The sequence below is a fragment of the Humulus lupulus genome, chromosome 7, assembly GCF_963169125.1.
Source record: "Humulus lupulus chromosome 7, drHumLupu1.1, whole genome shotgun sequence".
NCBI classification, from domain to species: Eukaryota; Viridiplantae; Streptophyta; class Magnoliopsida; order Rosales; family Cannabaceae; genus Humulus; species Humulus lupulus.
Window position 1 is genome coordinate 35,920,737 of NC_084799.1, and position 12,141 is coordinate 35,932,877.

Genomic DNA, 12,141 nt, shown 5'->3' on the forward strand with positions numbered 1-12,141 from the left:
TATTACACGTACAATGGAAGGGGAGATCGTTGGTGCTAATAATCAGAAGGTGATGATCTTTGACGACGCCAACATCAAGGACGAAGAAAAGAGTTTGGTCACACTGACATGGAAGAAGAAGTTGCGACTCAATTAATGGGAGAACCGTAGGATGTTGTAAAAAATTGGAAATGACAGAGAAGAAGAAATAGCTGGTTTGGAAGAAAAGTTGTGCTTGGTTTCAACCATTAAAAGTTGTGCTTGGTTTCAACCATGAGTGGAAGACTTATGGTGGAAATGGTACAAGGAGCAAGCACAAAATGAGAGATTGAGAGAGATGAGAAACGGGATTATGGTGGTGGAAATGGAGGAGAGTAAGGTTGATCGTGGCGGTGGGTGCAGTTATCAGACGGTGGGAACCAAAAAGATATTAAACAAACTGTTTGAAAAACCACAAAACAGCATTCCCAATGAAGAATACCTATTATTCATAATTTAAAAAAAAAAAAAACAACGGGATACGTGATTGTAGAGTGTAGATTACAATTGTTGCTGCGCGTATGAAATGTCCCCTATACAGTGAAACTATATAGTTATATTAAGTTATAAACTACTATATTTGGTCAGTGAGAAAAGACGGTTGAAGTGAAAGTGAAGTAAATTGTTGGAGCGTGAACACGCGCGAGTAAGAAGTAAATATAGCTATAAATAGCAAAAAAAAAAAAAAAGTAAAATAAAAAATAAATAAGGGAAAAATTAAGGCAGATTTATTCTTGTTCTTGACAGAGGAAGAGGACGTTCTGGATTTTGGTTCGACGATGAGAAAGGAAGACACAGTGAAGCTGATCAGCGCCGAGGGTTTCGAATTCATCATCCACAAAGAAGCCGCCATGGTTTCTCAGACCATTCGAAATATGCTCACCTCTCCTGGTAATATTGCCTTTACTTTTTTATTTTGGTAATTAATTATTTTCCAGAATTATCTGAGCAGAAGACGAATTTGGGGGTTAGGGTTTGGTTTCAGTCTGACTTGGCTTTGATTTGCTAGGAAGTTTTGCCGAAACGCAACATGGGGAGGTAACATTCCCTGAGATCAGCACCACTATTCTTGAGAAGATCTGCAAGTATTTCTATTGGAATCTTCAATTTGCCAGGTTTTTATTTTATATCATCATCGATTGTTTTTCTTAATTATTGCTAATTTTGATAACATTATTTCTGAAGATATATACTTTTATTTGGTTCTTTAGTATGAATCATCAAGGTCGAGCAGAGTTTGTATAATGGGGCTCATATACTTATTTTCTATAATCGCCTATATAGGTTATTGTTTATGTTAAATTTCATATGCATTTCTGTGTTAAAATTCTGATTTTTTATACTGGGTACTTTTACCTTATAGAACTTTGCTTGGAGCTCAACAACCTCATTCTTAAGTATGTGTGTGTTGTTTGAAATATGTCTCTTGCAAATGTTGCAAAGGTTTTATGCTGAGATATGAAGTATGATAGTGATTAGTTGTTTAGGAATGGTTAGACAAAGAAGATATATTCAAATTGTTGTGCCTCCACAATTGGCTAAGTAGAACATAGGAGATACGATATTCATTGAAAATTGCGGACTGGAAAACACTTATTTTTTAATCCTCGATACAGACAGGAAAGCATTTCAGTGCTTGGTTTCTTATGTTCCAAAGGCTATTGCTGATAGGAACCGACTTTTATGTGGTTTTTTCTTTGTTTACAATCCTGTAATTCTTAACATCAAGTTACTTATACATCAATTTCTAGGGAGGCCACTTCCCTGGTCTTATAGAAACTTTAGGATAATAAACTAAAGCCATCATCAAATATTAGTAAAATAACAGTTGAGGGCTTTATTTGCTTATTTCGTTATCTGATCTTCTTTCCTCCAATCTGTCAGTGGGAAAGAGACCGAGTTCCACATTGAACCTGAATTGACTCTAGAGTTGATGATGGCAGCTAATTATCTCCACACTTAGTATATTATCTCTTTCTTGCTTCTTGGAACACCGTCCTTTCTGTCATTGTAAGTCAACTTCAATAATCCTTGCATATTTGTAGTGTGTGTCAACTAATTCTTAGCTCGCTTTTATTATGATTTTTAACCGTAATTTATCTACCACTACCAGGTTTATTCGAGGACAAGAATGTGGCTGGAGTTCGTAGGAATTGTATATTGTTAATAAGTACTGGAATTTACTCCTAGATTGCAATTTTAGTATAGCGTACAAGGATACATTTGATTGGTACTCTTGGAACAGTGTATGACTGCAGACTGACGTGGTTATGTTCTTTGCAATTATTAAGACCATGTATAATTGTTGCTTAATCAAATATATTGCACGAATGTTTTGTTTTGGATGCAGAACTTTACTAATGTAATTGTGCATATGATTAAGTTACAAGATATTTGGACTACCAAACTGTAACTCTTGGTATATTTTTATTTTTTATTTTTGAAGGGAAATGAATTTTCGTTCATTAGATAAAATGGACTATAGTGTTAGGCAATACTCAAGGGAAATTTCAGTTTTTATGATTGATAAAGGCTACTATTTAAAAAAACATGCTAGATATATTAAAAATTTCAAAATAATGATACTTTTTGGCACTTTACTTAAAATACATTTACTATTTTCTCCCTCACTTCTCATTTCTCTCTTATCTCTTCCCCCTCTCTCTCTTAGTTTATTCTCTCTCACCTCACAGCACCACCAACACCACCACCACACTAAATATTGTATTTCAAACAGATTTAGGCATAATTTTTGAGTTTTTTTTGCGATTTTTTTCAAATCTGAAACTCTGAAATCTGCAGAAAATCGACATTGTTGGATGGTGGTTCGATGGTGCTCGATTGGACTTTCAAAATCATGATTTTTCATAGAAAAATGACTTTGCTCGATGGTGCTCGATGCAATTTTTGTAAGAGACATAATTTTTCACTCGGTATTCGTTTGGGGTGTTTTTTTTTATTTTAGGTATTTTTTCAAGTTCTACATGTTTGACATGATCATATGCACATTTGAGAAGTTTAAAACTTGAAAACATACCAAAAGATGTCTTAAACATGAGGTATGTTTGTGTTTTTGTATTTTTTTCAAGTGTTACACTTCACAAATGTACATATTAGCATGACAAACATGTAAATCTTGAAAAAAAATACCCAAAATAAAAAAAAATCACCCAAACGGACACCCGAGTGAAAAATTATGTCTCTTGCAAGAATTGCATCGAACACCATCAAACCACCATCGAGCAAAATCGTTTTTTTTTTATGAAAAATCATGATTTTGAAGGCCCCATCGAGCTGGCATCGAGCATCATCGAGCAAGGTCGATTTTCTGCAGATTTCAGAGTTTCAGATCTGAAAAAAATCACAAAAAAACCCAAAAATCATGCATAGATTTGTTCGAAATGCAGTATTTAGTGTCTTAAGTGAAAGAAACACCATTATATATGAGAAACAATTAATTACCCATAAATTTCTACTCAAAAAATCATCAAAATGTATGTTTTTTTTGGTATATTGTGTTTATCTCTACAAGATGGCTGAAGTTATGGAGGTTTTTCTAGTGTTGGTGGTGACGTCATTGCCGTGGGTGGTGGTGTTGTAAGGTGAGAGATAATGAACGGAGAGAGAGAAGAGGGAAGAGAGAAGATGGGAAAATGATAAGGGTATTTTGGGCAGAGTGACATTATTTTGAAATCTTTATTATACCTAGTATATTTTTTAATTAGTACCTCTATGATGCATAGAATGTGAAATTTCCTATACTCAAAGAGTAGCCATAGATCTTATATAGGAGATGACCCAAATAATAGGTTACCAATCTATTTACAATGAAAGTCTACTTTAGATACACAAAAAAGTGGATCGTCTTTAAAGATTTTTACTTAATTTAATTAAGTGAGAGTACTCTATTACCGAATCGGTGAGACCACTAATAGGTCTACGACCTTGAACGATGTGAAATGAGTTAAATTATAACCAAAATTGAGAAGAGTCCTCACAGGACAAAGGTGATAGTTTATCAGACTAAAACAAACAAACAAAACATAAAAAATGTCGGGACCTCCACGCACGGACCAAGCCACTCAATTGAACAAGAGTGAGAGGAAGTCTACAACCATCATACCACTGTAGAAGCCACTCAATTAACCCCTTTTTGATAGTTTTTTTTTAGTAAATAGACTCTTTACTTATTAAAAATGACTGGAGTCATTTAAGTATAAAACATTATGTTTCGAGTATTTCTCTGAGGCTAATGCCATGTCAGCCATCCTTGACACATGGCCAGAAATTATCCATGTGACGAGAGGTTGTCGGAGGCTGATGCCACGTTGGCTATCCCAAATAAGTAATCGACAACCACTCGAGTATTTATACCTCGAGAAGGGAGGACGAAAGGGGAAACCACTTCCTGAGAGCTCGTTAGTGATGACTTTTTGGGAAGGCTCCTTCTGAAGATATATTCGGGAGCGAGTACATGTGCTGACTCCTCGGAAGGCTTGAGGAACATTCTTAAGAGACAAACTAGCGGATTTTTTGAAAGGCAGTGGACCATAAGGAATACACCCATTCCTACCGCGCGCCCACTTACCTCTAACATTTCGGCAGACCATCGCCCTGTACACGAAACGTTGAACGATGGCTTAGCCCTCTCATTGGTCCCCTTCACTTTTCTGTTAGGATATGAGGATCATACCTTTTTCAGAAAGGAATATTCTAGAGGCCATCACCGCCCAACCAACCTCACCTCTTGTTGACAAGTGTTGGGTGTCTTATGTGTAACCCCCCACTTAATTGGCATATTAATGTATGCATTTCTTACTTAATTACCCAATCTTAATCCCTTCAGGCGGCCTATGAATAGGGCATGGAGTGGTCATTTGTAAAGGATTTGAAACCCTAATTTTGGACTCCCATTTTTTACCTTGGAGCAAGATTATTCTTTGCCTATGTTGTAAACGCTAAGAAAGGCTTGTGATTCTAGCAAGCCTTACATAATACAAGTGACTTGTGGACTAGGCCTCATTAACGACCAAACCATGTTAAAATCCTTACGATTTCTTCATTACTTTCTGCAGTCTCTCTTCTTATTTTGTAGTTGACGGAAATTTGGGTTAACATTTTGGTGTTTTCATTGAGAACTATGGAAAGCTAAGGAAACCTTGACCATGGAGAAAACTAGGAACCGATCTCGAGTACAAACTAATCCTCCCTTGTGTGAAGAGAGGCGCAAAGATCTCTAACCTGTCAGAGATTCCCTAGTCGCAGAGGGAATTTAATATCCGAAGGCGAGGAGTACTACCCAGATGACGGGTATGATGGATATGAGCTAGAAGACGGCTTTGATGCCGATGAGGATTACCTCCCCGAGGATGACATCTCTAGCACAACTCGCTCCAACAGTCCGAAAACACATAGGTAATCGCCCTCTGAAACCAAGTAGCAGCCCAACAAGCTGAGTTGGAGGCTCAAAGGACCAACATGGCTACTGTAAAATATTTTTTTGGCTAAACTTTAATTTAGACAAAATATTTTAATTGTTTAAAGAAAAATCAGTATCAAATCTCCTTATTGATATTCGGTTTCATTGCAATATTTTCAGCTGATTTTGTAATGTGAAAAGATCTCTAAGTGTGAATATATTTGTTGCCTTATTTATCTCAAATAATCAATTTTTGGTAAAAATATATTGTGCAAATATCATGAGATTATTTTAAGGGATTATATGGGATTATGTCTATTCTGGAAATAATGAAGGTGTCGAAAATGAACATGGTCAAAAGAAATGACCATGTTCGTTCTGCCAGATAAAACTGATTACGTTGCTGACTCATCAGTTTCCTTTTCTGTCGACACAAAATGCATCTGGCTGGCTGATTTCCTAAATCAAAGGAATTCGCAAATTGATTTCAAAGATACCAGAAAATCATGGCCTTGGACGATTTCCCTGCCTATAAATACCTTGCCAAGGCCTTTGGATTTTTCACCTCTTCCATTTTCAATATTTGTAAACATTATTTTGAAGAGTGTCTTTATTTGTAGAGATTAAGTTTGTTCTCCTTAATCTTTGTGAGAGTGCTGAGTGTACTTGTGGATATCTATCTAGTCCATTGTAAACAGATAGTGTCTATTGTGAACGTGTTCATAAGGATCTTCGGGAGAGGATTCTATCTAAGTCTTACTTCGGGAGGAAGTGTGCACTCGCTATTCTTTGAAGGGAGTTCAAGAGAATCAGCGTTTCATCAAACCAGATTCGTAGAGAATAGTACAACAAGATTGCGGCAATAGTTTAAGAGGGAGTCTTACATTGTTTAAGTCAATGCTTTTGTACATTTTGTTTCTTTACTAATTGGTTTATTCTCTGGGCATGGCCCCAAGAAGTAGGATATCCGAAAGGGTTTCTGAACCTTGTAAAAATTCGCTGTGTTCTTTAATTTTTGCACTGTCTAATTTTTGTATTCAGTTCTGTCGTGACAAGTTTGGATTCTGGCTCGACAGAACCGTTTTCTGTGTAAACATCTAATTACCATTCCGCATTTTAATTAATTCATTGTTTAATTAATCTGGTAATTACTAAAAACGGAATTTCAGCTACTTTAATGGAGGTGATTGTAACGCCCTGGTTACCCCAGAACAGTTACGGTGAACGGTGAACCGGAAATTTGACTCGCTACCCGAGTCCTTTGGTTAAAAACGTGATCTAGGTACCATTAACAGGTTAAGGTGAAAAACCGATAAAAAGGAAATGGTACATTTCATTAAGTAAATAAACTGCTCATGAGCCTATTAAAATGTTTACAAGTAGTTCAAGTTACAAAAGAGTTACTACAGTTCCAAATATACAAACTCCGCCGGCCTAAGCGGCAAAAATAGGGTAAACCCCTAGTCCCTCTGAGAACTCCTTGACCGTGGCGGTCAAGCGGCCCTGTATGTACATTACATCGCCCAAGCTCTCCACTCAAGGCTGGCCAAGCTTTTCCTTTCCTTTACCTACACCACATAGCACCCATGAGCCGAGGCCCAGCAAGAAAACACAATATAGCATGATATAATATCAACAATAATCATAGTTATTCTTTCAGGACTATCAGTCCAACAAGTAGGTGACAATAGCCAAAAGTCACAGTAATGAGCATCGCTCCCTCTAGCCATGTGACGATAGGGTCACCAGGGCTTAACTGATAGGTGATTCTTTCATAAGCTTGTTCAGGACAGGTGCATGGTGATTGGTCACCAACATAACCTTCCTCACGACTCTAGAGTCGAAACTATGGACAACGTCCCTTAGCCTTGTGACAAACAGTCACCGGGGTCATATACCTTGGCTATAGTCATCTGGTCGTAGACAAGGCAAGCGCTTGTAAGTTTCTCGACCCTAGGGTCGGTCAAGCATTAATGCTATAGAGCCATTCAATGCATGATTCTCGACTTTAGAGTCGGTCCCTGACTAGTCAGTGTCTCAAGCAGGTAATCAGCGTTCACTAGCACTTAATATGCAATCCATGTCCACATATATCAACCAGCATGCCTCAAATATCAAATCATACATGCCATATACCTGTACAGGGTGCAACTATATTCATACATTGTTTTCTTACCTCTGGTTCGAGTGAGAATAAATATATGAACGACCCCTGAGAACGATCAACCTTTAAATTCCTCGACGGTCACCTGGTCATAACCAAAATATAGGATTCATCAATAAAAATGATAACTGAGGGTTCCCAAACCAAATCCCAGCCCCTGAGTCATCAAATACTACCCAACCGGGTACTAGGTCCAACCTCGAGGCCTATGGTTTGAATCCCCAAGCTAAAAACCTCATTTTAGCAAAATGGGCTCTAAGGGCCGCGGCCCCCTCTGCTGCGCCGCGGCGCACCCCCCTGACAGAGAAGCTCCCCATCTGCCAGGCGCCAAGGGCCGCGGCGCTCCCCTGCTGCGCCGCGGCGCTCGGCCCAGAATGGCTAAGTCGGCCACACGAACCAGTTTTCTCCCTGTGCGTTTTTCCTCTCAAACCAGTCCCTCAAACCATCTTAAAACCTTCTCCAAATATGTAATTGAACCCCCAAACCTTACCTATAACACCTCCTCACCAAAACCCAATCATCTAACACCAAAAACTCCCTTTAATCCTCACTCCCCACATCAAAATCCATGAGTTAAAAACCAGAACGAAAACAGAGTACTAACTGAAATTAATGGCCAAAACTCACCTTGAGACTAGCTTAAACCTCCCACACAGGCTAACACAAGTGCTCCAACCCAGCCTTGAGTTCCTCTAGCTTGAATTATCACCAAGAACACAAAACTCTCAAAGAGGCAATGAAGAAGATGAAGCTATGGGAAGGTACGGGAAGAGAAGAATCTAACCCCTGTTTTTCTCTGTTTTAATTCCACAGCCTTCAGCCACTAAACCTTATATATATCCTCCTTAAAAAGACCAAAATGCCCCTCATGTCATCTTAAGTCTCCAAAGCCACCCCAAGGGCAAAATTGGTACATTCCGCTAAACCCGTTAATTATAATTAACGCTTCCCAATTCCCGCTAATCTCAATATCCTCAAACACCAATATTTCATAACCCGTTACCCTAAAATCCCCGGTAACGCGATAGCCTTTAATATCACCCCGAGGCCCGAGCTCAAACTTGTTATGACCAAACCGATAATCACGTTTAACGATCGTCTCATGTAGGAATACTCGAACCAATCCACATTATAATGTGGTCTCACAATATATCATTAACATACACACAAATATTCAAGTATACCCTCAACGGGCCAAATTACCATAATACCCCTGTAAACAAATGTGGACTCACATGCATGCATTTAACATTATATTATAATATAATTCTCATAAACATGCATAAACACATTTAAATGGCATAATTAAACAGTTATGGCCCTCCCGGCCTACTAAACCAGCCATTAACCATAATAGGGAATCCGGGGCATTACAACTATCCCCTCCTTATAGAAATTTCGTCCTCGAAATTTACCTGAACAGCTCGGGAAACTGACTCCGCATATCAGACTCCAGCTCCCAAGTCGCCTCCTCGACCTTGCTGTTCCTCCACAACACCTTAACCAAAGGTATCGTCTTATTCCTGAGGACTTTATCCTTCTGATCAAGTATCTGAACAGGCTGCTCTTCAAAGGAGAGATCTGGCTCAAGCTCCAGATCCTCATAACTCAAAACATGACTCTCATCAGATACATACCTCCGAAGAGCGGAAACATGAAATACATTATGCACGGCTGACAATGCCAGAGGCAAGGCTAGCCTGTAAGCCACTTGACCAATCCTTTCCAGGATCTCAAATGGGCCTACAAACCTGGGACTCAGCTTGCCTTTCTTCCCAAACCTTCTCACCCCTTTCCATGGCGAGACTCTAAGGAAGACATAGTCTCCTACCTGGAACTCCACGTTCCTGCGTTTGGGATCTGCACAGCTCTTCTGTCTACTCTGAGAAGTAAGCATCCGAGCTCTAATCTTATCAATAGCCTCACTGGTCCTCTGAACCGCCTCAGGACCTAAGTATCTCCTTTCACCTGTCTCATCCCAATGAATGGGAGATCTACACTTCCTACCATACAACATCTCATAAGGTGCAACACCAATGGTAGACTGGTAACTGTTATTATAGGAGAACTCTATCAAAGGCAGATACTTACTCCACGAACCACCAAAGTCCAGCACACATGCCCTCAGCATGTCTTCTAATATCTGGATCGTCCTCTCAGATTGCCCATCTGTCTGAGGATGATAAGCTGTACTGAACTTCAGTCGTGTACCCATGGCTGTCTGTAAACTCTTACAAAATTTGGAAGTGAATGTAGGGTCCCGATCTGACACGATCGACCTAGGAGCAACATGGAGACGCACGATCTCTCTCACATAGAGATCTGCATACTGGTCAACAGTATAAGTAGTCCTCACTGGTAGAAAGTGAGCTGACTTGGTGTAGCGATCCACTATCACCCAAATGGAATCGTGCTGACCAACTGTCCTGGGCAAGCCCACCACAAAGTCCATTGTGATGTCTTCCCACTTCCACTCTGGGATATCCAGAGGCTGCAGTAACCCTGCCGGCCTCTGATGCTCAGCCTTGACCTACTGACATGTCAAGCACTTAGCTACATACTCTACTACATCCATCTTCATCCCTGGCCACCAGTACAACGATCTTACATCCTGGTACATCTTCGTGGTGCCCGGATGCAAAGAGTAAGGTGTAGTATGAGATTCATCCAGAATCTCCCGCCTCAACGCAGTGTCTAACGGAACACATATCCGTCCCTTGTATCTCAATAACCCCAAATCAGACACTGTATAGTCCCTGGATGCTCCAGCCAAGACATCCTCTCTAATCTTGATCAGCTGTGAATCACCCAACTGACCCTCTTTAATCCTCTCTAACAGCGTAGACTGTAGCGTAACATTGGCCAACTGGCCCACCAGCAACTCTATACCAACTCTGGTCATATCATCAGCTAACTCTCTGGCTATCAGTCTAATACCATGAATCTGTCCCGGACCCTTCCTGCTTAAAGCATCAGCTACCACGTTGGCTTTCCCTGGGTGATACAAAATTTCACAATCATAATCTTTCACTAATTCCAGCCAACGCCTTTGCCTCATGTTTAAGTCCTTCTGAGTGAAGAAGTACTTCAGGCTCTTGTGGTCTGTATAAATCTCACACTTCTCTCCATAGAGATAGTGCCTCCATATCTTTAAAGCGAAAACCACCGCTACCAACTCTAAGTCATGGGTAGGATACCTTTTCTCATACTCCTTCAGCTGACGAGAAGCATAAGCTATAACTCTCTCTGATTGCATCAAAACACAGCCCAAGCCCTGATGAGAAGCATCACAGTATATCACAAACTTCTCCTGGTCTGTAGGAAGACTCAGAACTGGAGCTGTAATCAACCTCTGTTTCAACTCTTGGAAGCTGTTCTCACACTTGTCTGACCACACAAACTTCTGACCTTTGCGTGTCAGCTCAGTCAACGAAGTAGTAATCTTTGAGAACCCCTCCACAAAACGTCTGTAATACCTTGCCAATCCAAGGAAACTTCTAACCTCAGAAGCATTCTTTGGCCTTGGCCAATCTCTGACCGCTTCAATCTTTGATGGATCCACTTTAATCCCCTCCTTACTGACAATGTGCCCAAGGAAGGCACCTGAGACAACCAGAATTCACATTTCTTGAACTTTGCAAACAATCTGTGTTTCCTCAACCTCTGTAGAACCAACCTCAGATGATGCTCATGCTCTGACTCAGTCTGAGAATACACCAGAATATCATCGATAAAGACGATCACAAACTGGTCTAAATAATCCTTGAACACCCTGTTCATCATATCCATGAAAGCGGCAGGGGCATTAGTCAATCCAAATGACATAACTAGAAACTCATAATGCCCATACCTATTGCGAAAAGCGGTCTTCGGTATGTCTCCCTCCTTGACCCTCAATTGATGATAACCAGAACGAAGGTCGATCTTAGAGAATACCGTCTTACCCTGCAATTGATCAAACAGATCATCTATCCCTGCCAAAGGATACCGGTTCTTAATTGTCAGCTTATTCAGTTCTCTGTAATCTTTGCACATCCTCAGAGAACCATCTTTCTTCTTCACAAACAGAACTGGCGCTCCCCAAGGTGAAAAGCTAGGTCTGATAAAACCCAAATCCAACAGCTCTTGCAGCTGTACCTTTAGCTCTTTCAACTCAGCCGGGGCCATTCTGTATGGTGATCTAGACACTGGCTCCGTCCCTGGGGCCAGCTCTATAACGAACTCAATCTCTCTGTGTGGTGGCAACCCTGGTAAATCCTCTGGAAACACATCCAGAAATTCACACACAAGTCTAGTATCCTCTGGTCTCACTGGCACAACCTTGGTGGTATCAACCACACTGGCTAAGAATCCAATGCAACCCCCTTGCAATAAATCCCTAGCCCTCAATACTGAAATCATAGGAATACGGGGTCCATGCACAGTACCAACAAATACAAAAGGATCCTCACCCTCAGGCTCAAAGGTGACCATCTTCCTTCTGCAATCAATGGTTGCCCCATACTTGGCTAACCAGTCCATGCCCAGTATCATATCGAAG

General features: G+C 40.2%; 1 protein-coding gene across 1 annotated transcript; it reads left to right on the plus strand.

Annotated features, from left to right (window-relative positions):
* Positions 1–709: 709 nt before the first annotated feature.
* LOC133791154 (uncharacterized) lies at positions 710–2,363 on the plus strand. The gene is made up of 4 exons (XM_062229072.1): positions 710–909; positions 1,028–1,133; positions 1,903–2,028; positions 2,132–2,363. The coding sequence occupies exons 1-3, from the start codon at positions 798–800 to the stop codon at positions 1,979–1,981; spliced, it is 297 nt and encodes a 98-aa protein (XP_062085056.1). The 5' UTR covers positions 710–797; the 3' UTR covers positions 1,982–2,028; positions 2,132–2,363.
* Positions 2,364–12,141: the final 9,778 nt, after the last annotated feature.

Excerpts from the sequence above, each read along its gene's own strand:
- LOC133791154 (XM_062229072.1), top strand. The coding sequence starts at position 798 with ATGAGAAAGGAAGACACAGTGAAGCTGATCAGCGCCGAGGGTTTCGAA. Across the intron at positions 910-1,027 it reads AAATATGCTCACCTCTCCTG|GAAGTTTTGCCGAAACGCAA; the intron begins GTAATATTGCCT and ends TTGATTTGCTAG. Across the intron at positions 1,134-1,902 it reads TGGAATCTTCAATTTGCCAG|TGGGAAAGAGACCGAGTTCC; the intron begins GTTTTTATTTTA and ends CCAATCTGTCAG.